The sequence below is a fragment of the Acipenser ruthenus genome, chromosome 5 (assembly GCF_902713425.1).
Source record: "Acipenser ruthenus chromosome 5, fAciRut3.2 maternal haplotype, whole genome shotgun sequence".
NCBI lineage: Eukaryota > Metazoa > Chordata > Actinopteri > Acipenseriformes > Acipenseridae > Acipenser > Acipenser ruthenus.
This window is the reverse complement of record NC_081193.1, coordinates 84,274,883-84,302,040: the sequence shown is the minus strand read 5'-3', so window position 1 is coordinate 84,302,040 and position 27,158 is coordinate 84,274,883. Positions and strand designations below refer to the sequence as shown.

The following is a 27,158-nucleotide window of genomic DNA, read 5'->3' as shown; positions in this document are numbered from 1 at the left end:
GAACCATATTTTTTTCAGTACTACTACAACAGTAGTGTTTAAATGTAGGGACTAAATGCACTTTATGTTCACTGGGCCAGAATTAACAGGACTTACAGATAAGTTAATAACAAGTGACTTGTCTGTAGGTTTCTCAGTTTCCAGTAATAATAACTAATAATAAGTATGAGCTTTAGGCTTCCCTACATTACCCTGCAAACATCCAGCGGAATCTGTTCAGCCTCAGTACCTAATTCCGATTCTTCCTTTGACCTCCATGTGCCAGTTTTGCTGAATTGTGTTGTGGTTTTGATATATGGAACCCCCCAACCCCCTCCTGCAAAGCTTTAATGTTTATCCAGTTGGCCTACAGTTTGTCTTCCATTATCTTAAATGACCCAATTGATTGTTTAAGTATGGATGGAGAGATATGTGATAGGATTGCACACATTTGCATTTTTTGTCAACTGAGCCAATCTTTCTACAGAAACAAACAAACAAAAAAGGCAAAACGCCCTACTTGAGATCAAAGAAATGTGGTCTTGAGCAACAGTAGAGAACAACAGGATTTTCATAGTTTCTTCACAAATCTGAGTCAGTCCTAATCTGGTCAGTATGTGTTATTTGAAACAGATTGAAAGATAATCAGTATGTTCCCCTGGAGAATACAATGTGCTAACGGTATTCTTTCTGATACTGTATTTGTATACATGGTTATCTTGTGATTTGTTGGCTGAAGTGAGAGCCAAAAAAGTACAAAGTGAAGATGCAAAGCTAAAGATGAGTTAATGTTCAATTATTGTTAAGAAAATGATTATTCTTTCTTTTCTTCCTGGAAACAAAACCAGCACCCTCTTAGAAGTTGTAACTGCATAAGAGTGAATGGGGGTCTATTTTATTGTTCAAAACAGTGGTGAAACCTAATGCAGACACCTTAAAGAAAACTACTCCTGCTTTAACACAGACTTCTTTTCTCTGTATTTGTATTGTATTTATTGAATTAATGAGGGATTGCCCCTTGGGGAAAACATACATTCAAACAGAGTTAAAGGACAACAGTACACCATAAAAAAATGTTTCAGTGCAAACCCATTGCCTGTAAGTATACTGGTGCTACACATTGACACTAAAGTTGGTGTCTCTTTCAACGTCCCTTTTTCAGCTTCCTCGTGTGATCAGGAGCACCAGTCTGCTCAGGAGGACGCACGGCAGCACAAGAACGAAGCCATCTTCATTCCAGAATGCGCCAACGGTGGCCTGTACAAGCCGGTGCAGTGCCACCCCTCCACTGGTTACTGCTGGTGTGTGCTGGTAGACACGGGACGCCCCATCCCTGGCACGTCCACGAGGTAACAACGAGCCCTGCTGTACATTTACACACTACGAAACATCTGCTTTTTACTCGCATTTCCTCCCTCTCTGCTTCTCAACAGCCTCTCACTTTAGCTATCAGCTGCTTCTGATTCCCAGCGATCGCAGGGCTCTGCCCTGATACTGAAAAGAGGCACACTCAAGGATTCCCAAGAACCCTGCATTTAATAATAACTAGTTCAGCTGCAGTTATAAATCAAACCGCAACATATATGATAGGGTTCTCAGGAAGATTTGAAGCCCCCTTGAGCTTTGTGGTGTATTTCACATAAGGCTTCATGCTGTCAGAAGCTGTGTTCTTCATGCTGTTTGTACATGGCTCTATTCAAAGTGTGTGTCCCCTGCTTGCTGGCCTATGCTGCTTGTGCTCTATGCTTGAACTGCATGCCCCTGCATGTCCAAGTCAGATGGAAGTGTTTCTGAGGAACAAGCAGGCATCAGTAATGGTGCTGAGAAAATCTAGTAATCTGAGATGTGTAACAAGGGCACTATGCCTTTGTTTCAACCACATCCTGTGAAATCTATTTGAGTCAATTACATTTTACAAATATTTGTGTTGGTTTTATCTTTCACTGGGATGCAATCATATCCGAGTAATCCAGATACATTGTAGCTCAGACTCTCATAATGCACAGAAGAACAATGCTGTATATGTTTATGGCATTTGTCAGCCTTTTGGTTAGATTTGGTTTCTGCTGCATTCTTTTCTTATTGTTTATGTGGAAGCATTGTTTTAGTTACTCACAGCACTATAACATACTCTTAAAGTGTTCCAGAACCCATGCATGAAACACATTACCGTGGTGTCCGTATTGCAGCATTCGCGATAGTTTTGCTTTTTTCTTTTTTACTCACACATCATAAGTAAAGTAAGTGAAATAAGGGATTACTTTTTTCAACGTTCACCATTAGCACGTGATCTGAATACACTGTGATCCTTAGAAGACATTGGGGGACATGTATCAAGCATTTGAGACAGCCATAGCCGAGTTTACGCCGGCCTTCAAATTGCCCTGTATGTATCGTGACACTTTTGGCAAGTTAAGGCCGTATTAGCACCGCAAAAATGCTCTCCGCCGTGCAATGCGCTCCGCTGTGCAGCGATCCTCCATGCAGCGATCCTCCATGCAGCGATCCGCCGTGCAGCGATCCGCCGTGCAGCGATCCTCCATGCAGCGCTCCGCCATGCAGCGATCCTCCATGCAGCGATCCGCCATGCAGCGATCCTCCATGCAGCGATCCGCCGTGCAGCGATCCGCCGTGCAGCGATCCGCCGTGCAGCGATCCACCGTGCAGCGATCCTCCGTGCAGCGATCCTCCGTGCAGCGATCCTCCGTGCAGCGATCCGCCGTGCAGCGATCCGCCATGCAGCGATCCGCCGTGCAGCGATCCACCGTGCAGCGATCCTCCGTGCAGCGATCCTCCGTGCAGCGATCCTCCGTGCAATGCACTCTGCCGTGCAGCGATCCTCCGTGCAGCGATCCGCCGTGCAGCGATCCTCCGTGCAGCGATCCGCCGTGCAGCGCTCCACCGTGCAGCGATCCTCCGTGCAATGCACTCTGCCGTGCAGCGATCCTCCGTGCAGCGATCCGCCGTGCAGCGATCCTCCGTGCAATGCACTCTGCCGTGCAGCGATCCTCCGTGCAGCGATCCGCCGTGCAGCGATACTCCGTGCAGCGATCCGCCGTGCAGCGATCCGCCGTGCAGCGATCCGCCATGCAGCGATCCTCCGTGCAGCGATCCTCCGTGCAGCGATCCGCCGTGCAGCGATCCTCCGTGCAGCGATCCTCCGTGCAATGCACTCTGCCGTGCAGCGATCCTCCGTGCAGCGATCCTCCGTGCAGCGATCCTCCGTGCAGCGATCCGCCGTGCAGCGATCCGCCGTGCAGCGATCCGCCGTGCAGCGATCCGCCGTGCAGCGATCCTCCGTGCAGCGATCCTCCGTGCAGCGATCCGCCGTGCAGCGATCCTCCGTGCAGCGATCCTCCGTGCAGCGATCCTCCGTGCAGCGATCCGCCGTGCAGCGATCCGCCGTGCAGCGATCCTCCGTGCAGCGATCCTCCGTGCAGCGATCCGCCGTGCAGCGATCCTCCGTGCAGCGATCCTCCGTGCAGCGATCCTCCGTGCAGCGATCCGCCGTGCAGCGATCCGCCGTGCAGCGATCCGCCGTGCAGCGATCCACCGTGCAGCGATCCGCCGTGCAGCGATCCGCCGTGCAGCGATCCGCCGTGCAGCGATCCTCCGTGCAGCAATCCTCCGTGCAGCGATCCACCGTGCAATGCACTCTGCCGTGCAGCGATCCTCCGTGCAGCGATCCGCCGTGCAGCGATCCGCCGTGCAGCGATCCTCCGTGCAGCGATCCTCCGTGCAGCGATCCGCCGTGCAGCGATCCGCCGTGCAGCGATCCTCCGTGCAGCGATCCTCCGTGCAGCGATCCGCCGTGCAGCGATCCGCCGTGCAGCGATCCGCCGTGCAGCGATCCTCCGTGCAGCAATCCTCCGTGCAGCGATCCACCGTGCAATGCACTCTGCCGTGCAGCGATCCTCCGTGCAGCGATCCGCCGTGCAGCGATCCGCCGTGCAGCAATCCTCCGTGCAGCGATCCTCCGTGCAGCGATCCTCCGTGCAGCGATCCTCCGTGCAGCGATCCACCGTGCAGCGATCCTCCGTGCAGCGATCCGCCGTGCAGCGATCCTCCGTGCAGCGATCCTCCGTGCAGCGATCCTCCGTGCAGCGATCCTCCGTGCAGCGATCCGCCGTGCAATGCACTCTGCCGTGCAGCGATCCGCCGTGCAGCGATCCGCCGTGCAGCGATCCTCCGTGCAGCGATCCTCCGTGCAGCGATCCGCCGTGCAGCGATCCGCCATGCAGCGATCCACCGTGCAGCGATCCTCCGTGCAGCGATCCTCCGTGCAGCGATCCTCCGTGCAGCGATCCACCGTGCAGCGATCCTCCGTGCAGCGATCCGCCGTGCAGCGATCCTCCGTGCAGCGATCCTCCGTGCAGCGATCCTCCGTGCAGCGATCCTCCGTGCAGCGATCCGCCGTGCAATGCACTCTGCCGTGCAGCGATCCGCCGTGCAGCGATCCGCCGTGCAGCGATCCTCCGTGCAGCGATCCTCCGTGCAGCGATCCTCCGTGCAGCGATCCGCCGTGCAGCGATCCTCCGTGCAGCGATACTCCGTGCAGCGATCCGCCGTGCAGCGATCCGCCGTGCAGCGATCCTCCGTGCAGCGATCCACCGTGCAGCGATCCGCCATGCAGCGATCCACCGTGCAGCGATCCGCCGTGCAGCGATCCTCCGTGCAGCGATCCACCGTGCAATGCACTCTGCCGTGCAGCGATCCGCCGTGCAGCGATCCTCCGTGCAGCGATCCTCCGTGCAGCGATCCTCCGTGCAGCGATCCACCATGCAGCGCTCCGCCATGCAGCGATCCGCCGTGCAGCGATCCTCCGTGCAGCGATCCTCCGTGCAGCGATCCGCCGTGCAATGCGATCCGCCGTGCAAGGCGCTCTGCCGCTCATTAGCCATGCATTTTAAAGTGTGTCAAGCCTTAATTATATGCATGTGCAATTTGTAGGCAGGGCTCATTTGTAAATGAACTCTGTGGTATTAAAAATAGATTTACGAAGCGGAAGGTCAGCTGCGCCAGCCCTAAAAGGGTCCACAAATAAGACCGATTTCAAATTGGTCTTATTTGGATGCAAAAAAAAGTCGGAAAGCAGCTGATAGGAAAGAGCATTATGGCAGCAGTCATTCATGATAATTTTAAAAGAAATTCACAAATGACAATAAATAAAACAATGAATTCCACAGAATGTCACGAATCATTGATAGTTCATCAAGAACACCACCCAAAAACCAAGGCTGAAACATTTTAACATTTAGCTTAGCCACTGGGCCAGTTAATACATTTGGGATGGGGTAAAATTTGTGCCGTGGCAGAGGGCTACTTTACACTCTGCCAATTTAGTGCTGGGTCGGTCGATCTTTATACATGTCCCCCATTTAGTTTTTTTGTTTTTTTTATCCTGGCAAACGCTCCTACGTATATGTTGAGAAATGTATTGCCTAGTTGATGTGTGATTACAAATTTAAAAGGAGTCTGCAATATGCTTACAAATACAGCAGGAACAGACAAAGGTAATTTAATGTGTTTCTTTAAACTTTGCAGGTTGTTCTGTAATAGTTTAAAATGTAAGTACCTCTTGCCTATGTTTAAAAGGATGAAGTAAAGCATTACATAGTATTAACAATGGCTTTGCATATTGAATTTTACTCTCCCTCCTGTTTTATATAATTTTTCCTTGTTAAAGGTTTAATAAATGCATTTATTAAAAAGTGTCCTTTTTAATGCAAAAAAAGCACGACAGGTTTTAGCCCTGCACATTACATAGTCCATCCTCACTCCAGACCCAGTGTCATTGTAATGTCCATCAATGTCAAGCACATACTGTAGGCATCCCATAAATTGTACTATTACCACAAGAATGTGCTCGGCATGAGATCAGCTACCAAGTTAACAAGCACATTGTATGCCAGGGGTACTGGGCAGAGGAAGCGTAGTCAAAGAGGAAAGAGTATGAGCAGAACAATTATTAATGAGTGAAAGAACTGCAGAGTAGGGTATCAGATTAATCAGAGATCAGGCAAGGTGCCAGATGCTACATTAGTGCATGCAACTCCGAGATTTCTCTTTCACTCTTTTCTTGGTTGATTTAAGAGGTCATCCATCAGCTATCAGAATCCAATCCTTTCCAAACTGGGTATCAAAGCAGCTTCTATCCTCCCTGCTCCAAAAAGGTGCCTTTCTCACTACCTGGACCAAACCAATATGAGCATGAAGTTTCATTACATATCTGATGGTCTCACTGCAATCAAAAAGGTCTGTAATTTGCTCAGATATTGGACAAAACAAAAGCATTTTCCCCCCTGAACTACAAACTCATTTAGCACCAGATCTCTTGTGATTTATTGCCAGGAAACTTTATTATTATGAATCAGATACAAAAGAGCCGGTCATACCTACTGTGCAATGTGTGACATCAGACTCCTATTGCCAATGCGTTGGAAGAAGAGATTGGAGAGCTTGTTTGTATTCAATCCAAGTTTTTTTTTTTTTACCTAAACCAAGATTATCTGAATTTCAGAGGACCTGAGTTTATTCAAGCCAGTGAAATCAGATGTTAAGCTTTTTAAGTCTTTCCATCACATATTCAGATATTTATATTTTCCTTTTAGGTGTCTTACACCTGATGTATACTAAAAATCATTATGGAAAATATTGCATGTACCCAGTTTCCAAACACCACATTGAAATGGTCCATTTGTATATTGTACCAAGGTTATTTAAATCAAAGCCTTCATGACAGTACATGTGTAAAGGTAATTATAATAGCAAGGAAGATTGTGGGGTTTGAACCCACAATTCAGACCTACATAACTGAGTATCGTTCTCAATTGTACCATGTAAAATGAAGACTTCTATATATTTGACATCTTAACTTAATATAATAATCAAAAATATTTTTGTTTTTTGTAGATACGAACAACCAAAATGTGATGGGAATGCAAGAGCGCATCCTACAAAACCAAAAAATCATTACAAAAACCGACATCTTCAAGGTAAGTGCAACACATGAGGGTGTAAATGAGTACTTGGTACATCCCACTTTTTTTTCAGTCTTTTATGACTATACTAAAGTTTGCTGGCTGTTAAAGAAGCCAATAAGAATAATCTCAAAACATATTTTAAATATCTTTGTAGCTTTGTGACATATACCTTACTGACTACAGACTTTTGTCATGTACAGTATCTTTAGGGTAGATTTTTTAAAATTTTATTTAATTGGCTCAAACAAATGATTTAGGAAATGGTTTAAACAAAGGCATAGTGCCCTTGTTGCACATCACAGATTATTAGATTTACTCAACCTGCTCTGCAAGTTCCTACATCGCTTACAGCTTTATAAAGGTTTCCTATAGTAAAAGCACAGGTGTAATAAAGCAGAGTGAAAGAATGGTAAAGCATAGGTAAGGTATGATAAAGCATATTAAAAAGAAAACCAGGGTAAATGGAGTAGTGGTTAGGGGCTCTGGACTCTTGACTGGAGGGTCGTGGGTTCAATCCCAGGTGGGGGACACTGCTGCTGTACCCTTGAGCAAGGTACTTTACCTAGATTGCTCCAGTAAACACCCAACTGTATAAATGGGTAATTGTATATAAAAATAATGTGATATCTTGTAAGAATTGTAAGTAGCCCTAGATAAGGGCGTCTGCTAAGAAATAAATAAAAATAAGTGGTTCTGAATGGGAAATTATTTTATATAGAAGATCTGTTTTTTATCAAAAAGTCTCATGTTAGTAATGCAGGGTGCACTCCAGGTCATGAAGAAGGTAAAGAAAACCGAAATCTCCTTTATCATTCTTCAACCAAGCTTCATTAAATAAACTGACACCCCAAAATCAAAACGACCAACCCAGGACAACCTACACTGTGTTGAAGAATTAAACATAAATCTTAGATATTAATCACAATTGTGTCAAAGAACACTGATGGCATATGCTGTAAGGGTCATTACCTTCCTTTAATGTAATAAGTGGGACAATAATAATACTACTAATAATATTTAACTACTGTCATGTGTGGTTTCCACAAGATCTCTGTTTCGTGAGGAAAGTTTCTAATTAAAGAGGCTTGTGTAAGATTTTTTTTTTGCCAATCGTGGCTAGATTACAATATGTTTGCTAATGTAAGTGGTGATTAATGATGCACTGGTAGAATTGATATAAACTGTTAAATTCCTTCTGGCAGACTAGCATATTATAAATGGGATTAGCCTCTTCTGCAAGCAGTTTATATGTTTGTTTTATTTTATGGTTTAGTAAAACAATGACTAGTTTGATTGACTTGGCACTTTAACCCTTGGGTGAATGTCTGTAGTTATACTTTGTAGACCATAAAGTTTCCATAGTACTTTTATTGCCTCAACTGCACTTGCATCCTGACAGCATTGTTCAATAAAACTGCATTCTTCCATCCCAACATAAACCAGGGAGTGTGTTGCAAAAACAGATTTTAAAGGTCATGTGTCTAAATATCCTGCTAAAAATGGGGTAGTGGGTATTAGTAAATACTTTTGCCTTGGGAATAGTCTGATATACTTATTTTTTATGTACAGTAGTCTCTTTAGGGTTAATTAGGCATCTGTTAACAAAGCAAAAAATAACGAGAGACAAAAATGTTGAGATAATTCATTTCTGGAATAGCTCAGATAAAAAAAAAAAGTATGCATGCAAGCCAAATGCAACAAGGCAGGAGAATATCAAGGAGGAAAGAGGATCTTCAATCAGCTCCAGCTTTTTTTCTACAAACTTTTAGCATGGAGAGAGAGAGAGAGAGAGAGAGTGAGTGAGAGAGAGAGAGAGAGAGAGAGAGAGAGAGAGAGAGAGAGAGAGAGAGAGAGAGAGAGAGGCTTAAGGAGGGGTTGACTGACTTTTCCAGTTCTTGAGATGGTCCAGATCAAACTGAATTGCTTTCACCTTCTAATAAATGCAAATATAACATTATTTAATGCAAGGTCTACCCATCAAACAATTACTACACATCCAAAGTGATATGCAATATATATATATATATATATATATATTAAAAGAAAGGTATTAAAAAAACATTTTAATAATGGTTTCATTACAACTAAAACAAGTTAATCTCTAGCACAGATGATGCTGAACAGCATTTTTAAACCTGGAGGGGCATGACAGTGGCGCAGTGGAATCCAGAAGGGCATTCCAGAACCCTGTGGTTCTCACCTAGAACACTTGATTAACAGTGCTATATTAACAGTGCTATACAATGACATGCACCCAGCCTTCTAAAAATGCATTTGATCTAATACTTAAACCTTTTCGACACAGACACAAGCAACTGTCTCAGATGTAAATACCTGTCAGTCCAGCATTGTAGCATAGTAAACCTTGGGGAACCAGAGTGCTTGAACAAATCTACAGCATGAAGTACACATGCACCTTGCAGATGCTCTGGGCATTTGGGTTTAAAATTAAGCTTGTTTGGAACCTTTAAAATGGAATTAAGAAGCAAAATCCAAATTCCAGATCCCAGATTCTCAGATATACAAGAGACTACTAAATAGCATAACGTATGAGTGTTGCACAAATACTTCCAAACACAACATAGTAAATCGTAACCTTTTTGCCAAGGCTCATTTCAGTCCATTTAATTTCTAACCCAGGAGAGTCCTAACCCTGTCAGAAAGGCTTCACTCCTTTATAATTGCCATGTTACTGCGGTTTATGAGCAAAGTAACTTTGGTTTTAGTAGTTTACCATCTATGGACGTCTGACCGTATATATTTATATTGCCTTGGATAACCTTCCCTGTTAATTTACTTTAACCTTCTTTAGCGAAGTACATTTAGATTACAGAATAAAAATGTGCTTTCAGCCTATAAATCAAGATTGTTATCAGTTACATGTCACCAACATTGTGCCAACTTTACTATAAGTTATATATTTAGAAATGATGTTCCTTGTGAGCATGCTACGGGATCAGTTTAATTGTCTCTCTTGAGAAAAAGCACAGTCCTTATGTGGCTGAGAAACCCTTTCCCAATTGCATATGGTGTCAACAGAATTATTGATATAAAACAGAAGATTATTGCACTTCAGATTTAGATGCTTTAATAGAATTGAATTTGCTGGCACTTGTTACAGTGGTGGATTGAATAGACAGGGACTTGTCTATGACTTTGTGACTTTCGTTGGATAGTTCATATAAACATTATGGTCAGTGTAGAGAAAAAAAAACAGCAAGAGAACAGACTGAAACGTGCACAGCAACTGCTTTATGTTTACTTAGTGGCCTTTTATGGCCTGTAAACATTTTAATAGCACTGTAGACATGTACAGTGTTAATGAACACAGGGTCTACTGTTCCCAGTAATATTTATCTAACTGCCTCATTATTTAGTCTGACAGACACAGGTGTCTGCAGAAACCCAGTCCAACCAGGAGGTGTTGATTTATTAGGGGAATGTAGAATTAACACTTTTTTTTTAAAACTCCTTTTAAAACTCTCTCTGTGTACAGAAAAAAAAACCCTCAGGCTGAATAATATTTTGTGTTTTCATAATAAACCACTTGTTGAGCATTTCTCGAATCTTTTTTTTTATTTTTTGCCAAGAGAGCCATTAACTACTTATGTAGTTGGACCATCTTGAAGGTTTGAAAAGTTTTTTTGCCGTTCAGCTGTTCAATGTAAATAAGACAGACATTCGAAATGATTGAGATTTAATATTAAAAATAATGAATGACACTTTAATGAAATGTAGCTATTTGGCATCCAATTGCCTTTAGGAACTCTTGGCCAATTAATAACATGTTTTGTTTTCATAAATTCTCTAACTGATCCAATAAAGGTAAATTAAATCTTTATTTTCCAGTGAAATACATTGAAAGCCAGGAAACTTGTTTGTTGACAGCTCTTCCTTTACAAATTGATTTTAAAAGTTCTGATGTTCACTTATTAAGCTCCTTATTAAGACCTTTGTTGATAGTATGCTGTTAATTCTCTGAATTTCTTAATTTAAAAAGTGTGTATTTCTATATTGTGTTCTCTGTGGTATTACTTGCTGACATTTGCTCCCTTCCAGAAATTTCTGGAAGCTTTGACGTTGTTACAATTGTAGGCATTGTGTTACAAAGCACTTCTGGGAACTTGTGTGCGTTGGTTAGCTTTTTTATTTTCTGTGGTTAGCACACCAGTCTTTGGGGGCTTGTGTCAGTTTGGTAGCCAACCAGTGACCAAACACACCACAAGTGAGCATCTTAACCATAGTGTAAAAGAGACAGACTCTTCTGATGTGTGCTTATAGAGCTTTAAACTCATTTCAACGAAGGGTCCAAATCTACAATGGCAGTGCTTCACACATCACTGCCCGTTACACTTGGTTGGAATGTGTTACCAGTGGTATATGAATTAGAGAGCACATCAGTGCGTAGATAATAATTAATGCATTGTAATATACACACTCTCTCTTTAAATATTTTATAATGTTGTTATCTGATTTAAACATACCCAAACCTGTGTTTACTTTTTAGCAGATATTAATGTAGCCAAGCACCCTGACCTACTCTCACAAAGCCTGTAACAAGGCATTTTGTTCACATCTGATAAATGCTTTGGTTACTGGCCTGGGAAAGCTGAAATCATACTTTTAAGGGCAAGATTTACTAAACAAGACCCTTGTTGAGACAAGAAACCAGTTCCTCTAGTCCAAAATTATTTGCACTGTAAATTAAAGGAGTGATAACCAAGACTTTAAAATACATTTTCCTACCTTTTATGAGCAACGTTATCATCCCCTTATCTTTGTGCTTTGAGCTTTCTATGCTAGTTTTTTTTATATACATATTTTATTTTAATTGGGGATCAGCTTTTTTTATATAACAGTTCAACTTGATATATATATGTGTGTGTCAGTGCTTGGAAATACTAGCCTGTGACAGGTTAAAACTTCAGCATAGGAGCAAAAATAGATTTAACTGTTGCCTTCACATCCTTACACCACCAGGCAATAGTCTCCGTCTGTCATGTGATTTGTTCACATCACTGTCAGTCCCGCCCCTTTTCAAAGGAACACCCTCTACCTCCACTCCTAAACAACAAGATAAAAATGGCTGAATGAAAAAACTGGTGAACGGCGATTCTGTGACAGAAAATGAATTACAAAACAGTGGGCAGCAGTGTGGAGTAGTGGTTAGGGCTCTGGTCTCTTGACCAGATGGGGGACACTGCTGCTGTACCCTTGAGCAAGATGCTTTACCTAGATTGCTCCAGTAAAAACCCGACTGTATAAATGGGTAATTGTATGTAAAAATAATGTGATATCTTGTAACAATTGTAAGTCGCCCTGGATAAGGGCGTCTGCTAAGAAATAAATAATAATAAAAACATACTACAAAAGAAAAAAATGTATGAACTTCGGTACGAACTTCAAAAAAATGTTCTGTTATTTATTTATGTTATTTAGTTATTTACTTATGCTGTATCAGCTATATTTAAACAAAATACTGTAAAGCCATAAATATTTACAACCAAAATATTTGGCGAATTACACTCATAAAACCTATTTTGATCCAGAAATGTTGGTGCCCTGTTGCACTGGTAGTAGTATATTACTTCATTATATGTACAGCACTAAGATATTCGTGTCAAAAATTTTTTTTTCATACGCAAAAAACACATAATAAAAGGATTGCAAATATTTATGGTTTTACGGTATATAAAGTCATATTTACTATTCAACCTTGCCTTGCTTATTATTTTGACTGACTCATATATTAAATATGTACTGCAGACTAATTTTCAATAGTGGAAAATTAAATGCCTCTCGGGAAGACTACTGTTACCTCCAGAGTTACCTGCAGCTTCGGGCATTATAGCCCCCCTTTCGGTAACAATAGTCTTCCCTCGGGTCAGTAATTTTCCACTATAGCCCTCCTCTCCAGTCCATATTTACTACTTATATATATATATATATATATATATATATATTGCTCTATCAGAGTTCTTTGTCCAGAATATGGACATTGACCTTAGTTTTCCAAATTAAAGTGAAAACAAAACAAGAGAAGAACAAAAGATGTTCAGCACAGAGTTAAGTGGAGCAGTGATGTTGCTAAAACTAATAAGAGGTACGACACAGTTACCTCTCATTTGAGTGAACTCTAAGTGAAGCAGTATTAAAGTATACAGTGTCTACCTATACTATACAATCCATGCCTTGTCAGGATTCCGGTTGCACTTTGTGCTGAAAAACAGATTTGCTTGCATCTTGGCTCTGAACCCATGCTTTTTGAGGGCTGTAACATAGCTATTAAAGCATCTGTAAGTGTGCGTGTACTTTACATATTGTACCTGCTGTACCTGTGTGTGCTTATCAGCAGATATGTCTACAGTAAGTCTCAGAAATAAAGCAAGGTGTTGGTATACATTTCCACATGCCATGTGTGCAACAGTATGTACTGCTGCAAGGACATATTTGTGGGTGAAACTATGTCTAAAATAAAAACTAACTTCTTGTTACAGCTCAAAACCTGCCAGGTAATGCAATACGGTTTCAACTTCAGCTCTTTAACAACAGATTGCTTATATGGGCTGTCAAAGCCACACAATATATCAGCTGTACCAAAAAAAGGAGAGAATTGAAGCAAGCATGGCACAGTGAGAACTATAAGCCCTTCATAACGGCCCAAGCTTCTCCAAGGTACACATGCTGCTTGGAGTGAATTATTCATTACAACCAAACTTAAGCTCCCCAGCTCTGCCACTTGATCCTGGGGCTGAGTGAAATTACAGTGTAAAAGAAACCAAACCAATGGGATCGCTCCAAGCCGTCAATCTGACAGACTTCTCTCTACATTATTTATGGTGCAGCAGCACAGGTCTTACATACATCTTGATAACTGAGTGGCACAATGGCAAGCATACAGAGGAGCTGACATGGGGACTGGGCGGCTGTGGTGTTGGTTTGATGCCTGGCTGGCAGTCACTCAGTCTAGTCTGTCTAAAACAAGTACTCAGAGCTGGGTGGAAGCTGGCCAGCTGCCTGTGCAAAGGGTAGATGGATTGTCCTTAGTTTGAAATTTGAGGGCCAGAATCCACGGCTCCATCCTGATAATTAGGCCACCACTATGTACTACTACTACTACCTCATTTCAAATGTTTGCTGCATACACACTGTAGATGGCATAGGTATCAGGATGTTGCTCCAAAGATTTCTGGAAATGTAATAAGTTTTAATTCAACACTATGTATAAAGGTTTTGATTTATAGTGTAAAAGATAACAGCTATTAGCAAAATGTATGTTTCTCATTCTGCCTTGTATTAAAATTGGTTTATTGTTGTGAAATACTGGTATATAACATATTGAGAGAAAACTGTATGAGCTGACATACTGTGTGACAAACAAAATACAGTCTACACCCATATACTGTAACTATCAATTATCTGTCACTGCTGATATATGCCTTAATGACCTTACTTGTCCAGAAATAACACTTTTATAGTTTGTTCACATGTAAAGAAAATATCAAGGTAATGGCAGACATATGAGATTAAGGAGTATATAGTTTCCTCCAAGTTTACATATAAACATAATTCACATACTCTCAATAGTACATGTTGTATATAAACATGTCTATGTGATAACTCATGCTTTTTGTGCTATGTGTTTGTAAACAGGAATCTTTGTGACCTCTAAGGTTATAATGAGCTTTTCTGCCTTGTTTTCCCTCTGTCGAGTTGCGTTTTAACAGTATATATGTATTCAGTGTTTCTTGGAGCTATCGGTCAACACCTGTTTATTTCGTTCAAGAACTTAAACGTGTCATTATGTTAGTGACAGCAGCAATCTTTCCTTTAGGCATCTCCATATGGACAGGAAGGAGTAACTACTTTGTAATGCTTTTACAAGAGCAAAATTAGTTAAGCCCTTCCATTCCCTCGTTTATTTTTTTTTTTCACAATCCCTGGCTGCTTTCTGTTAAGTTTGAATAACCCATGAAACCCAGTGGTTTATAGAGAAATGTCCATCAAAATGTGTTGATATCCAAAGTATGTGTGAGTGTGTTTGTGTGTGGATCACAGTTCCTTGTGTAATTTTAAGTGGCAGTCATTGGAGTAAAGTATCTGCCTGTACTTATAACGTGTGGGGTTTTTTTCCAAGCATAATCACATGCCTGTGGAAAAGTAAACCCTGCAAACTGAGAGAAATAATTCATTACAGCTCAGCTATTCCAAAATTGAGGACAAGTAAGCTTATATATAGGTAAGGGGCCCTTCATGCTTGCCCAAAATATTCTTGAAAGACTACTTAATAATTTTTTTTTTTTTAATCTATAAAATTCTGTAAAAATGCAAAAGTCTAACCAGAACAGTTTTTTTTTTTTTTTTTTTAAAGATAACCTTCTGTAACTAATGCAAATTACAGAATTGTACACTCTCCTTATCAACTCCTCAGGTCTTCAAGCAGATATGTGCATCTTGCTGTTTTGCTTAGCTATTATTTGTGTAGCCTTGAAATATTTAATTGAAATATTTAGTGAATTACCACATAAATAAAACAGTGTAAGGCCTGAATGGGATGACTTATTGAAGTTGTCAAGGAAATGTGAACACATTAAGTGTTTTTGCTTCTGGGGTTGACTCCGCCATCTATTTCAAAGCTCCTGAACTTTCTTACAGAGATACAGCTAGTGCTGTTCTCACGGTGAATGTCCATCGAGTGAATGATAAAAATCTGTGTGTGTGTGTGTGTGTGTGTGTGTGTGGATTATTAACAATGTTCAGTGTTTCATTTTGGGTTTCTGGCTCCTATCATACACGGCTCTCCCCCTTGTCAGATTGTTTCTCTGCATCAGAGGACCTATTAAGTGATAATTTCCCAGACAGGCCTTTCAGTCTCCTCTTATCCCTCCCTGTGCCCACGGGGGCCATCGTAAAGTGTAATAGGATAATGGAGCCTTACTGATTGACAAATTCTCCCTTTCCCTGAAGGGCTGGGGAGGTCTCTGACTGAACAACTGAAAAAGAAGGGCTCGGAGAGCCGCAGGGTTTGTGAAAGATGCCTTCTCATATTATATGGTGCTTTAAACTTCATCCCTTAATGTTCACCAAAGCCAAGCTGTCAGCTTGGCAGTTGTTTGCAGAATCCCTACAACCATGCTTATTTATTGAGTAACAATAGAAGGAATTTAAAACTAGAGTCGTGCTCTTCATTTTGCTACCCGTGGCCTTAAACCGCTGTGTTTGATGTGTTAACATGAATGGATTATCTTCCTCTTCTTTTTTTCCCTACCTCAATGACTTTTGACATAGAAATCGGATTTGATAACTGGCCAAGGTGTTGAAGAAACAAAATTATTTTCTAACACCTTCTTTTATCTGTTTCCTATTCAGGCTGCCCTGGAGTAAAAAAGAATGAGTTTCTTACCAGCGTCTTGGATGCTCTGTCAACAGACATGGTGCACGCAGTCTCTGATCCATCTTCAGCAAGCAGGTAGGTAATCAGCTTTCTGGAATGAGCCCACTACACCCACAGGCAAAATACAAGACAAGTGTTTGTTCGGTAAAACAAAAATATTTCCCAAGGGGTGTAAATATAAACAGAGAGACATAGAGAGTCAAGTTAGTTTTGGGAGTTCACTGACTTCCTACTGGTCAAACTAGCTAAATGGTTAATTACTGTTTCCTTAACCCAGCATGTGGTAGGTCCATGCTGTTTCACAATTAGCAGTGCTGTCATTTACTATTAGAATCCTTTGCTGATAATGACATGCTTTTTTGCAGAGGTTGACTTGGCCTGGATTTCAGTTTTAAAGCATGTATTGAATCACAAATGAGATGCAGCATCTGATTTTGTTCAAATAAAAATGTTTGATTATCTCAGCTGTTGGGGAGCAGAGATAGCAGAAACTCAGTAGTCAAGTGGAACTATTTTGCTAACCAGTTCTTACTTTGACTACGCCAGCTTTGAAAATGCGGCAAAGGAAAAACATTTAATAATAAGATAAAGCTGGGACAGAGATTTTGAGAAATACTATTGAACAATCTTTTTATTATGTGTAATAATAAAATGCAAAATCCTTTGAGAGTGCACATGGGTGGGATTTACTGTGTGAGTTCTTCCCTCTAAGGTATACAGGGTAAAAACAAATAACAGTTTGAATTTTAGAATAGTAGTTGTAAATGTGTTGTACATTCAAATAATTTCACAATTTGCGGTAATAGTAATACGGTACTGAGTTGCATAACAAGCAATAATCTTACAGTAAATACAAATATAATATTAGTGGGTATACACTGTATAGGAAAGACAGGCAGGACAGAAGAGGCGGAGGGGTAGCGCTATACATAAAAAATAGTCTTGAAGCCCAGCTGTTAAATCTGGAAGAAAAAAACAACGCAGAATCAATATGGGTCAGAATAATGGACAAAAATTCAAAGGGGATAATAATAGGGGCATGCTATAGACCTCCAAATACCAGATACTGAGCAAAATAATTTGTTATACAATGACATTAGAAATGCGTGTAGCAAAGTAGAAGCCATACTAATGGGGGATTTCAACTTCCCCCATATAAAATGGGAACACGATAGGAAGCACATCAGTCAGAATTGAAATGGTGGAAATGACAAATGACTGCTCCCTAACTGCTCCCTAATGCACCGGCATGCCTTGATTTAGTCTATTCAAACAACGAAGACAGAATAACTAAAACAGAGGTCAGAGAACCATTGGCAAACTCAGATCACAACATGGTCTCATCTGAAATGCTTTTTAAAACCATAAAAGAAACAACTAAAGCTAAGGTTTACAATTTTAAAAAGGCTAACTATGACGGAATGAAACAGAGACTAACAGAAGCTGAAAAAGGATGGATATTTTTCAAAAATGTAGTACTAGAGGCACAAAACAATTACATCCCAAAAGTAGACAAATCAAAATCTAAAACAAAATGGCCAAAATGGTTTAATAGATCAATTAAAAAAAAATATTCAGAGAAAAAAGGTAAAAAAAAGTGTTTAAAAGGGACCAAGAACAAAGTACACAGAAAGAGTACTTGGAACTGCAAATGCAAGTCAAAAAGGAAGTTAGAAAGGCCAAGAGAGAGATAGAAATGAACATTCCCAAGGGGGCTAAAACCAATTCCAAAAAGTTTTTTGAATATTGTAACAGCAAAAGAACATTCAAGCAGGAAGTAAAACGTCTAAGAGATACAAATGGCAAAATCACAGATGAAGAGAAAAAAATAGCAAATATATTAAATGATTACTTTTCACAAGTTTTTACAAAGGAGGATACGGACAACATGCCCCACGTGTCAACCTGTTCCTATCCAGTTTTAAATGACTTTAGCAGAGGCAGAAGTGGTAAAAGGACTAGGAGCTCTTAAAATAAACAAATCCCCTGGGCCGGATGAGATCCTCCCAATAGTACTCAAAGAAATAAAATAAGTTATTTACAAACCGCTTACCAAGATCATGCAACAGTCTCTTGACACAGGGGTTGTACTGACAGACTGGAAAATTGCAAATGTAATACCAATCCACAAAAAGGGAGACAAAACCTAACCAGGTAACTGCAGACAAATAAGCCTGACTTCTATTATATGTAAACTTATGGAAACTATATTAAGATCCAAAATGAAAAATTACCTAAACGGGGCTTTTGCTTTTTATATACTGTATGAAATTATTCATACAGTTTTCGGTTACTTTCTAAAATGCTTGGGCGTTTTTTTTTTTCTGTCACAATGTAACTCAACAGTACTTGCACACTTAATTTGTACATTCTTTCCTTTGTTTACCACAACAAAATCCTTATGGTCACGGGTACATTCTTCTGGGGTTTTTGTGTGTCTAGGAATTTTTTTACATTTCGCCACAATTTGCAATGTAATGTAGCTTTAACTCCCGCGAACAAGCCTTCTCATTGTTATCTCGTTTTAAATCTTGCAATCTCTCCAATAGAAAGGTAGGAATTTGCTGCCACTCAGTAGTTGGGGTGGGTTTCAAGTATTCAGAACAAATCAATGATAGATACAAGTCAGGAAGGAGGGACATTGCCGAACTGCACTGGGAAAGGTAGTTTGCTTTTGTTTTTTGTAGTATTTTTATTTTTTATGGGAAAGGAGTAAAGTCAATGTGAATTGAGTAACAATTTCCAGTGTTTTTCCGGTGTTTATTGGATATGCGCCAATTTCATTTTTTTTTTTGTATTGGGGTGTTTTATTGGGTTTTATCGGTTAAAACAGAAAATCAGAAGCTTGGTAACATCCATTGCTTAGTTTTGGCAGGTGAAAAGATGTTTGAATCAGGCATTTCAAAGTGGGTAGAAAAAGGGGTAAAAAAAAAAAATTAAATAAATAAAAAAAGGAACATATATTTGCTATGCATGGTGACAGGTATTTCTGATCCTGTTCGTTTCTTTTAATGCTTTCATGTTAATTGGAATAACTTTGAACTCCAGGATCTCAGAGCCGGACCCTAACCACACGTTGGAAGAGAGGGTGGTCTACTGGTACTTCAACCAGCTGGACAAGAACTCCAGCGGGGATATCGGCAAGAAAGAGATCAAGCCCTTCAAACGATTCCTGCGCAAGAAATCCAAACCCAAGAAATGTGTGAAAAAGTTTGTGGAGTACTGTGACGTGAACAATGACAAAGCGCTGTCGGTGCAGGAGCTCATGGGGTGCCTAGGAGTGACTAAAGAAGAAGGTACAAACATTTTCATTTCTACTAACAAGAGAAGTGTTTCAAACAGGGACAAAATAAACTGGAGTTCAGCAGAGACCCATTTACTAATGCACATGATTTAGTAACAATTGCCTCGTTCAGGCAAAGCGCTGACTGTTATGATATCCCATAAATAATTTACAAAAGACTTGTCAGAAAACACTGACGATATGCACCCTTACAGAAATATACAGTGCGAGTCTATACACCCTAACAGTCTTACAGTCTTATGTCTTGAAGCCCAGGACAATGTTAGATCCCATTTTTGGCTCAATTTTCTTTTTAATAACACAACTTCCATAGTACTTCAAAACATTTCACAATCCATATACTAATGGAGTGTAATAGCGATAATCATTCAAACCTCATCACCTGACAATTACAATTCAAAATAACTAACCTATACTATAAGCAGATCAACTGTAGATGTACATGTGTCTAACAGCATGTGACAAACATTATAATGACACATTATTTATTAACAACATGCAGAAAAAGAACAATTGATTTTTATTAAAATTAAACTTCATCTATTCATCCATTACTTGTTTTGGGCCCAACCCTCAAAGTTTTAACTCATGAGTTATCTAAAGAATGTTTGGATATTAATGAAACTGTTCCACACAGTGAAAGTTCCATCTATTAAAAACTTTTATTGTTAAAAAAAAATTAATAATGCCTGACTTTAAGCTTTGTGAATCGGGTTTTAGGATATCAAACCATTCAGCTAAAACCAGAGTGTACGATGTCAAGGGCTTTTGTGAATGGAAGACGACCCCCAACTGGTCTCCCAATTGATTTTAACAAGCAAGTGGCAACAACCAGTGGGTAGTGTTCAATGAATACATGTCAGATATACTGAGCTAGTGTTAATTACTGGAATCTGGAATCTTAACAGTCGCTGTTCAGAAACCCTAATATAACAGCCATGATTACAAGATTGTTCCCATATTCCAGCAAGGAACCACAGGTCTGTAAAGTAACTATATTGTTAATATAAAAGGCTCTTATCAAAAATAGAAATTGCTGGTTCTGAATATCGACAGTAACTCAAAGATGCTATTTAATAAGAATAGGCGGCTGAATGGCGTTTCTGAGGGAGCTTTTTATAAGTATTTCTGAAAACTTAAAACAAAGTTTTAAGTTGTAGCACAGTGAAGCACAGTGAAGCATAGCTGGGCCTGTTATTTGTCAAAATACATAAATAATACTAGATTTCTTCGGAAGTGCTTTACAAATAAATACATTTATAATACATTCAGTTGATATTTTGTGGATTATATACAAGCTGCAAATAATTAATTTTGCAGTATAAATCTAACTAATATGGTAATATTTGTTTTAAATGAATAATACATTTATATTAATAAACCATAATGTCTTATACAGATAGTTCAACAGTAGTTTCCAGGTGCATATAAGCCATCCAAGATACAGAATTATAGATACAAAATAATTAAATCTGAAGAACAGATTCAATTTGAAGAGAGACAGCTTTCTTTGACAGTTCTCCATTCTATCAGAAGGACACTATGGTTGAAATTGTTTACATTTTTTTTTAAATCCCTGGTTTTACAATTGGAAGCTCTAAGCCTTTTTGTTGCTAAGGATTAGCTGGCAAATCAGGACAAAAATTTACTAAAGTACAAGGCAACCTCCATCCCACCCACAGACTAATGCCTAATTTCCACTGCCTTTCCCCAGATATAGCTCAGCTGGCCGGTCTGGGCGAGGTGTAGTTAAAGATGGCTGTCTGCTTTCCAAGTCATTTTGTCAGGTATAGCTGACACAGGAAGTAGTAGTGCGGCAGTAAAAGGTCACGTTGGATTGTGGGATTGATTGAATATATGCAAACAAGCAAAGATAGACAAAGTTGAACAATCATTTGTGCCTTTTTTATTTTCGTTCTTTACACAGCTGTCATTAGTCATTATAATGAGGTTTCGTCACGAAGCAATAAGAGAAAAGAGGTGGATTCGGGTTTGTGTTCAACACAGCCTTCTCTTACAGCCACCATTGTTCAAAACAGTTTGTCTCTTTAGCACATGCCTGTCGATGACGTACTTCCACACAGCACAGTTTGGCCCAGTTGGGTATGAGATACACAACTGACTGTACTGTCTGATGTGTAGTTGAGGGATAGCTGCACATTTTTTATAAGGGCACATATTGAATCTCTTTCGCTCCCTAGATTTGAGGCAATGTTGTTACACAAATGAAAGAGGTTTTTTTAAAGGTCATTACATCTTAACACAAAACATTAAGCACACAGGTATTTTAAATACAAGTCACTGAGTAAATTAACAGTTACATTTTTAACTGGATATGAGATTGAAGGAAAAGACACATACTTATAAAAACGTGTTTTCAGTGTTTGCCTAAATACCTGCTAAGGACAATCTGTAGGGGGCACGTGACCATGTATAACCATCTATAACCTCTGAGAGCATGCATCTACCTCACTGCAATCTGATTTTACATTGATATGTAAATTCTTACAACTCCACTGATGATGGATTGGTTAATTACATTTTGACTGTAGGAAGCAGAGATTGTCTGAACTAGACATTTGACTATCCATATGCATTCTGGAGGTATTCAGTAGAATTAAAAATAAATGTATAATTAAATCAGACAAACGCAAACTACACACTATAGACAGGTCTATAAACTAAGCATGCAAATCAGCATTAAGACTGGCGGTACTGCAGAGGGGCATGTGGAATTCCACCAAGTTTGATGCCAAAGGATAAGAGCACCGTTGTCACGCGATGAAGGGGACCTACACTTTGCATTGATTTGCTTATGGTAATTCTGAAATCAATACTATGGGCCCTATTCACAAAATAAATGTTTTAAGGAATGTTTTGTTAATTATTCAATTTATTCAGAGTGTTCAAAGTTTTAAAACCGCTGTTTAAAGCAGTCCTTTTAAAACAGTCTTTATTTATATATTTTTTAATAGGGTCCTATATTGCTATATAAGTTCATTCACACCATCACATTTCAAGCATGTTTTGTGGCTTGATTCTGTTCTATTCAGGGGTCTGCAGAGGTTTCGATTCTCTGTACTGTATTGATTTAAATGCGATTTGCATTTCCTTCTGTTTTTCAGCACCTAAAAATGTTGGAGAAAGCACTTCATCAAACAAACAGGTACGTACCACTCTCCTTTTAATTAGCTTCATAATGAGTTCACTGCATCCAACCCCACTTTCAGAACAGTAAAGCTTTCTGAACCCACCCAGGTTATGCTTTCATCTCGTACAGAAAGGGTGTAAGCTGGTGTTAATTTTTAAGGAGGATAGAGTTTGGATAAAACATGTCTAGCTGTTAACACCCATAGTCCATACACTCCCTTATCATCATTGCTGATAAACTGTAAATGGGTGAGCTCTGTGTTTGATGTTGTGAATTTACTTCCTAAGGCAAACAGCATCTGCTGTGGCGCTTAAAAAATACCGTATAACCATATCTCATTTTGTTACATTAATTACACTCAGTTTTAACAAGCAGTGTGTTCACTATTAAATTAAATCCTACAAATTACTTGTATTTTAAGCACGTGATTGAGTCATGAACAATCACTAAAAATACCTCAGCCGAATTCAAAAATGTGTATTTTTCTTCAGGAAACAAAGCATTTACTAAATTGTATGTCTGAATAAAGGTCATTCAATGATTTTAATACCTCTATTCATAGCCAGTCTACACACCCGATATAATCATTTTATTTGACTTAATTTTCAACAGCTTTCTATTTTCTAACTTAGATCTATTGTTGCACAAACTAGAAACTAGAACATGATTTAAAAATAACAATAAGACCAAACACAGAAGGAATTACATGGGATTAAATACTAGTTTTGCAAGTAAAGTAAAGGCGAGGGCCTGTAAAGCTAAACTGGTTTGTAATACACTTTCCAATGGGGCGTTTTGTTGCTATTATGAACCTGTGAGCACAGGTAATATGTATGGATAAATGTATGTGTGCATGTATGTATTTATCATATTCTATTCTATTAGTATAGCAGTAAGAATTTTCATGAGATAAAATAGGAAAAAAAAATATTATCGAAATAACAATGAATGAATAAATCCTGCTGTTACTCAATGAAAAAAGCCAAAAGGAAGCATGTCAGCATCTCTTTTTGGCAATTCATCAGCTATTATCTGATTTACTGCAGCCTTCTTTTCTGACACGACAATTGATCAGATCTGGGATCAAATACATTAGCCTCTCTGGAGGTGGTGGATTGTGATCAATAATGTATCAAGGTTTGAGCAAGAGTTTGGATTCAAGTAAATAGTACCCTTAACATAATAAAATTCAAGTTACTTTTTGACGGGATTTGTATAGATTTTTTCAATTAGATTACAGAGTTAAAGCTTGATATATTTTTGTATATTTAAACCCCCTGTTTTTCTTAATTTCAGCATGCCTTAAAGAAGCAAGGCTGAAATGATGAACTACTTGTGGCAACTCTTTCATTTCTGGGAGATTTCCTCACCAAATGGCAATGAAAACCTAGTATTTGCACTTTGTACTTTAAATGTAAATTCACTTTGTAGAAACGATATTTAAACAGATTTTTGAATCTGTGAAAGGCATAGGTAAGTTGTCGTTGTCGTTTTTTTTAAAGAAAATTATCACATACAATGTATGTGTCCTTTTTGTCTAAAAGCTATACTTTTCTGAGTTGTACAAGTTTTCATTTAATGTAAGTTTCTTTTTGTTTGTTTGTTTTATGGTTGGTTAAAAATTGCTTGCAAAAATACTGAATCTTGACACCAGATTTTAACCGTTTCAGAAGCAATAACTTAGAGTCATGAGAATGACCTGCTTGTTCTGTGGTGACTTAGGATTTGAACACATTTCAAAGCTTGAGGTATAGTGTTTTTAAAGTGTGAATGAAATCTGTGAATTGTTGCAAACACAATTTTGCTATTAAAAAAAGAAATAGATTAAAAATGTTGTGTGTAATTCTTTAATGGGTTAAAAAAAACTTTGAGCCTGCTGCACTCACTATTCAAAGACTCGTTTCTATTCCTCACCTGAATATGAAAACTTTGAGCCTGCTGCACTCGCTATTCAAAGACTCGTTTCTATTCCTCACCTGAATATGAAAACTTTGAGCCTGCTGCACTCGCTATTCAAAGACTTGTTTCTATTGCTCACCTGAATATGTTTTATAAGGGCCTTTTATTTATAAGCTTGGTTTTTATTTCCTCACAGCGGGATTAGTCACGCACAAACAGAGAGTGAATGGTATGTTTCATCCTGTCAGTCAATGTGTATTGTGCCAAGCCCCAGAGCGTGTTTTTGCAGTCAGGGAAAAACAGTTACAGACAGTTTTGTTCAGCATTTGTAAATCTAATTACTGAGAAGGCTGAGAAAGGCTAAACAGAGTTGTCTGTCTGTCTCTTGCTTCCACCTGGCAGAGGCTACTCCCTCCCCCAGGACATGCTTAGGGTCCGACAGCATGCTAAAGCTGGGTCACTTTCATGGACTGGGAGCAGTTGCTTAAAGGAGGAGCTGTTTCTTCTGTCAGTGCATGAAGCCCCTGCCCCGGGCTGCTTCCCTTAACTCGAGGAGCTGTTTGTACAGGTTTTAAGACATTCTCAGTCATTCCTGTCCAGTGTGCCTTTAGGATAAAAAAGCAAAAAGGAATAAGCAGATGTGAGCACCGGGGATTAGAATGCACAGGCAAGGGGATGTCTGAGCACACAACTAGGAAGGATGAGCAATGCAATCGAATGCCGCTTATTTTTCTGTATATAAAACAGTGGTTCAAAAGGGAGCTGGAGTGGCTAGGTTTCACTTTGTTGTGCTTATCCTGGCCCATTACCAGCTAAGGTTTTTTATGTTGTCATCTTTACATGCATTCATAAAACATAGCACGGGTGCTAACAATGTGCTTCATTTTCTAGTTTTATTTATTTTATTTTTTCACTTGCAGGTGGCTGGCAACATCATTTTAACAACTTGTATTTTTTTTTTTTAAAAGCTACTTTGCTAAGCATGGTGTTAAAAAAAATAGCATGTTGCCAAAATCGTTTTATGAGTCCCCTGCAGTTTTAAAGACTTGAGAAAGTTTCTTATAATTTGACGGACTGCTAAAACAGACTTTTATGAATACAGCCCAAGGTGGTTTAGCCTTTTCATTCCAGAAAGTGAAACAAGGCCCGTATTTTCACAGCCCAAGAACTTTGCTAGTGGACAAATTCACTGAGACAATCATCCATCACTGCTAAGTCTGAAGTTGTAAAATGCTGGTACTTATGAAAGCGAATCTTTCGACATATTTTTTTTAATATATGAATAAAAAATGCGACGCTATATGTAGAGCAAACATTGCAACTATCATTGTGTATTATCCTCAATTGGCAATTAGCATCTGTTTAAGTTAACGTTAACTGTACATTATGGAATTATCAAATACTACATTTAAAGGATGTTAGAGATGGCGGTTTTATATGGAGGTTTAACTTTATAAACTCAACCAATTACCACAATAACATACAGACTTAAAACATAACATACAGACAAATAACATACAGACAACAAAGTGCTTTTTTTTTCTTTAGCAAACTAGCAAGAGACAGTTGCTGCAGGTACAAGGTAGGAACACTTACTGTATGCTGGCAGTCTTAGAAAATATTTTTCCTTTTTATGCAGAGAGCCTTTGTTGTGGCACCCTTTCTCCTTCTTCACCTTGTTTATCAGGAAGCAACTTAAATGATAAGCATACACATAATTATCACTGTTTAGGCAGGATTTTCAAAAGTTCAGAAATGATAATTCCAGTGTTAATCAATAAATCGTTATGTAGCATTGATTTTTGGCATTTTCAAGAGGTCATTATGCCTATCTCGTTATGAAATAATCATGCTAACATGATTTATGAAATGATGTTGATTTACGAAATAATGTTAATATCTTAAAGACCAGTGCTTCTTGCGACTTTCTTTTGTTTGTGTGGGAATATAAAATCAAATCTGTGTTAATTGTCATAATTTATCAGGAGTTAATTTGCACTTGGAAAAGCAGGGTTTTAATTAACGAAGACTATAACTCACCTTGAAACACACATTTTAACAGGCTGTGACACTGACGATACAGAGACTACATACTATATATATAATTTCAACTCGTCAAACACAAAGTTTACATAAAGGTGCTAAGTAAACAACATGTTGAGGAGGCATTCAGTGGGATCAATCCTGAAATGGTTATTGATGGTGCAGGTGATGGCTGGTCATTGCTGACCTTAAGAAAATATTTACGTATATGTTTATACGATATGTTCAGCTAAATTTAACAGACTGTTATAGCAATAAAAAGTGACTTTTTTTCATTTGTAAAACAGGTCTTGCACAGTGGGCCCCTCAGTTCCACTGACATAGTGAACAGAGTCTAAAACTGCAGAATAAAAAGAGCAGTGTGGGTAACTGTTAACTTATAAAAACACTTTGGAACAAAAACAA

At 39.3% G+C, this 27,158-nt stretch overlaps 1 protein-coding gene across 2 annotated transcripts in view; it reads left to right on the top strand.

Annotated features, from left to right (window-relative positions):
• The window catches only part of LOC117403099 (SPARC-related modular calcium-binding protein 2-like), a 61,906-nt gene extending 37,264 nt beyond the window's left edge, over positions 1-24,642 (top strand). For both annotated transcript variants that reach the window (XM_034005059.3, XM_034005057.3), the window contains exons 8-13: positions 1,142-1,328; positions 6,892-6,974; positions 16,332-16,431; positions 19,405-19,652; positions 22,786-22,826; positions 24,108-24,642. In XM_034005059.3, the coding sequence (XP_033860950.1) occupies positions 1,142-1,328; positions 6,892-6,974; positions 16,332-16,431; positions 19,405-19,652; positions 22,786-22,826; positions 24,108-24,131 (683 nt within the window). In that variant the 3' untranslated portion in view covers positions 24,132-24,642. The remainder of the gene's footprint in view (positions 1-1,141; positions 1,329-6,891; positions 6,975-16,331; positions 16,432-19,404; positions 19,653-22,785; positions 22,827-24,107) is intronic.
• The last annotated feature ends 2,516 nt before the right edge of the window (positions 24,643-27,158 follow it).